General features: G+C 34.7%; 1 protein-coding gene across 1 annotated transcript; it reads right to left on the bottom strand.

Annotated features, from left to right (window-relative positions):
- Positions 1-302: 302 nt before the first annotated feature.
- LOC113239701 (connectin-like) lies at positions 303-2300 on the bottom strand. Its single transcript, XM_026476789.1, has 2 exons — positions 1271-2300; positions 303-1024 (listed from the first exon to the last, which is right to left on the bottom strand). Exons 1-2 carry the CDS (start codon positions 2298-2300, stop codon positions 537-539), a joined length of 1518 nt encoding a protein of 505 aa, XP_026332574.1. The 3' UTR covers positions 303-536.
- Positions 2301-2965: the final 665 nt, after the last annotated feature.

Below are 2965 nucleotides of genomic sequence, written 5' to 3'. Positions count from 1 at the left end.
ATCTTAAATATTTACAATTTCCCTATAGACTTGTATTAAGAAAAATAACTTATCAAGATTGACAAAGTCACCGAAATATTTCTTTTAGAAAAGTACAGTAGTTAGTAAGTAATAACTTAACTATCCATTGTCGCTATAATTAATTACGCTTATAATTATATCACATTTGTTTATAATAACGATTAATTTATTATTTACAAATTGATTAAAATTTTGTTGTAATTTTAATATTTGTATTCTAACCATAATCTCTCATAGATACTCCTATCTTCTTTGTATGATAATATTGATAATAAAGACCATATTATTTTAAAAATCCAAGAAAGCTTGAATATTTTACACTGGAAATGAAAAACAAACAAAACAAGAACGAAACATAACTTTATCCTGTTTCGGGTGCAAACACGACGACGGTAAATAAAAAGCACAGCGTAATAAATCGACTACTCTAGTTCGAGTACCTCCTTACAAAAAGAAGTGGTCCGTAATTTAATAAGCATATCGTATTTTTTAACGATATATCAAATCCAAGGACGTTACCCTATTAATAATAGCAGAGGGAAAAGGAAAACACACAAATGTACTCCAACTGTCGTTGACATCGAGGCCAGGATAAGATTTCTATAATCTTTTGCTTCATTTTGCGAAGGATAAGTATACGTCCTGTCTGTAACCGTTTTGACGTCCTGCGGACAAGGGAGCAACTCAACGGGTATCTGTAGCAACGTCCGCTCGTTTTCCTTTTTCGCCAATTTCGACTCCTCTACATAGTTGTCGTCTATTTCTTCGTGGAAAAAATCGTCGCTGGTCTCCGGGTAGTCCTTTATGTCACGCTTGTCATCAGCCTCGAACAAATTGTTTGAACTAATAACGCTCCTTTCGAAGTATGCGAAGTGTGAATTCAGGGCGGGATTATTAAATTTACAAACGAAATTTTCCAGAGAGGTGCGCACTTTCACGCTCTTCGCTTCGTGTCGGAGTCTATGCATCCACGCCAGATGGCAGTCGCACTCAAATTCATTTCCTGTAACAATCAAAGCTTTAATTAGTTCCTCTGATTGGATTTATTGATGACACAGAAGACGATATCTTCTAATACTAATTGATTCTTAGCTGTTAATACAATCTAGTTATTGATGGAATGTAAATTACGGGAGTATACTTCACATTGTATAATGTAATTAGGTCACTTGTCTACAGACATAATTAAAATTGAAATTCAATTTCCTTTGTGTACTTAAAACAAGTAGGAGACGTTCTTATAACGTACCTTCTAAGAAAATGAAGCTATTTTTGTTCTTCAAGTTATCGTAAATAGGGCGTAGGTTGTCAAATGTAAATCTCTGAAGTTTGTTAAATCTAAGATCCAAAGCTGAGAGTCCCCTGACGCCCTCAAAAAGCCCGGCGACCAAAGTAACGAGTTTGTTGTGACTTAAGCTTAATTTCCTTAACTGAGATAATCCATCAAATGTCCTTTGACCCAATATGTAAATTTCATTATAGTCTAATAACAATTCCTGCAGATTCCACAATTCGGTAAAAGTAAATGACTTGAGTACAGCTAGTTTATTTCTCCGTAAATCTAGTCTCTTAAGGTTGGCGAGGCCATCAAAGCACTCTTTTCTAAGTTCGCTTATATTATTTCTATCCAATTCTAATTCTAGTAAGTTCACGAGATGCCCGAATGCTCCATCTTGTATAACAGTTATGTTATTGTTAGTGAGATAAAGTTTTTGTAGTGCTGGGAGTTCATAAAACGTGTCGGTTACGAGCTCTGTTATCCTATTCTCGTCTAAAGTGAGCACTGTTAGGTTTGGCATGTTAGAAAATGAATATTTGCCCAGTATGGCAATTTTGTTCTTTGTAAGCGTCATCTCTTGGATTGATGTGAGATTTACAAAAGTATTCGTTTCTATCTTTGGTATGGAACTGTACTTTATGCTGAAGTTTTTCAATTTCCTCAGGTATAGTAATACTTTTGTCGGGACGAAATCTAATCCGCCATCCGCTCTGACGTTGAAGGCTAAAGTTTGAATGTTTATCTGAGACGTAAAGCTTGTCCATAATGGATCGGTTTTTAGCATCCCTCCGTTGAATACCCAGCATTCTGTTTTTTCCGCTTCGTTGATGTCTTGACTGTGTTCGCAGTAGCAATGGACTTTAGAATCTCTGTCATTGATGTCACATATGTTTATGATTGCGGGGAGTGTTTTCTCTTTCTGCTTTCTTCGGTTTGCGTCCAAGGCTTCTATTGCGAATAGCAACAGTAGCAAGGTAGCGGGAAACCTATGAGCCCGCATACCTTCTACCTGTAACAAACAAAATTTACGTTAATACACAGACAAAAGCATATCTGATCTTCGAGGGATTATACTTTTCAGAAGTTAAGATTGCTAAGTCGGATTACGCAAAGTGCTTTCAAAGTTCAGATAAAGTACTAACAATATTAACACAATCTTTGATTTGTACAACTAAACTTTAGCGTAGACATTTCAGTAATCAAAACATTTGTTGTTTCAAATTTTATACATTCCCGATACCACACAAATAAATTCAATGATGATAGATAGGGAACATCAGAATAATCAGAAAAAGTAATATTATATTCATTTGTAGCAACATAATTTTATAAAGGATTTGACATCGGTGACAAGTAAAATGAAAAAAGCGATATTGTACGTGAATTTCGACTTGTAAAGTATTTTACATAAATTAAGTAAGCATAAGACCAAACTTTTTTTTATAATGTCAAGAGACGGGACAAACAAGTCGTGCACCCGACGGTAAGCTACATGCAACTAGTTACTTCTAGTAACTCTCGTTTCTTATTTTCGTACACCTGATTAAAACTATAACGCAGTAATAATAAAGATATCCTTATATGTTAAATACTGTACACATTTAAATAAAGGGGCATAATGAAATGTTTCTGTAACAACTTGGACCGTTTTTTGTTGCTGAAAAC

This window comes from Hyposmocoma kahamanoa, unplaced genomic scaffold, assembly GCF_003589595.1.
Source record: "Hyposmocoma kahamanoa isolate Upper Pololo Valley unplaced genomic scaffold, ASM358959v1 114, whole genome shotgun sequence".
Taxonomy (NCBI): domain Eukaryota; kingdom Metazoa; phylum Arthropoda; class Insecta; order Lepidoptera; family Cosmopterigidae; genus Hyposmocoma; species Hyposmocoma kahamanoa.
Note: the sequence above shows the minus strand (reverse complement) of the source record. Positions and strands in the feature narration are given on the sequence as shown.

Excerpts from the sequence above, each read along its gene's own strand:
- LOC113239701 (XM_026476789.1), bottom strand. The coding sequence starts at position 2,300 with ATGCGGGCTCATAGGTTTCCCGCTACCTTGCTACTGTTGCTATTCGCA. Across the intron at positions 1,025-1,270 it reads TAGCTTCATTTTCTTAGAAG|GAAATGAATTTGAGTGCGAC; the intron begins GTACGTTATAAG and ends TGATTGTTACAG.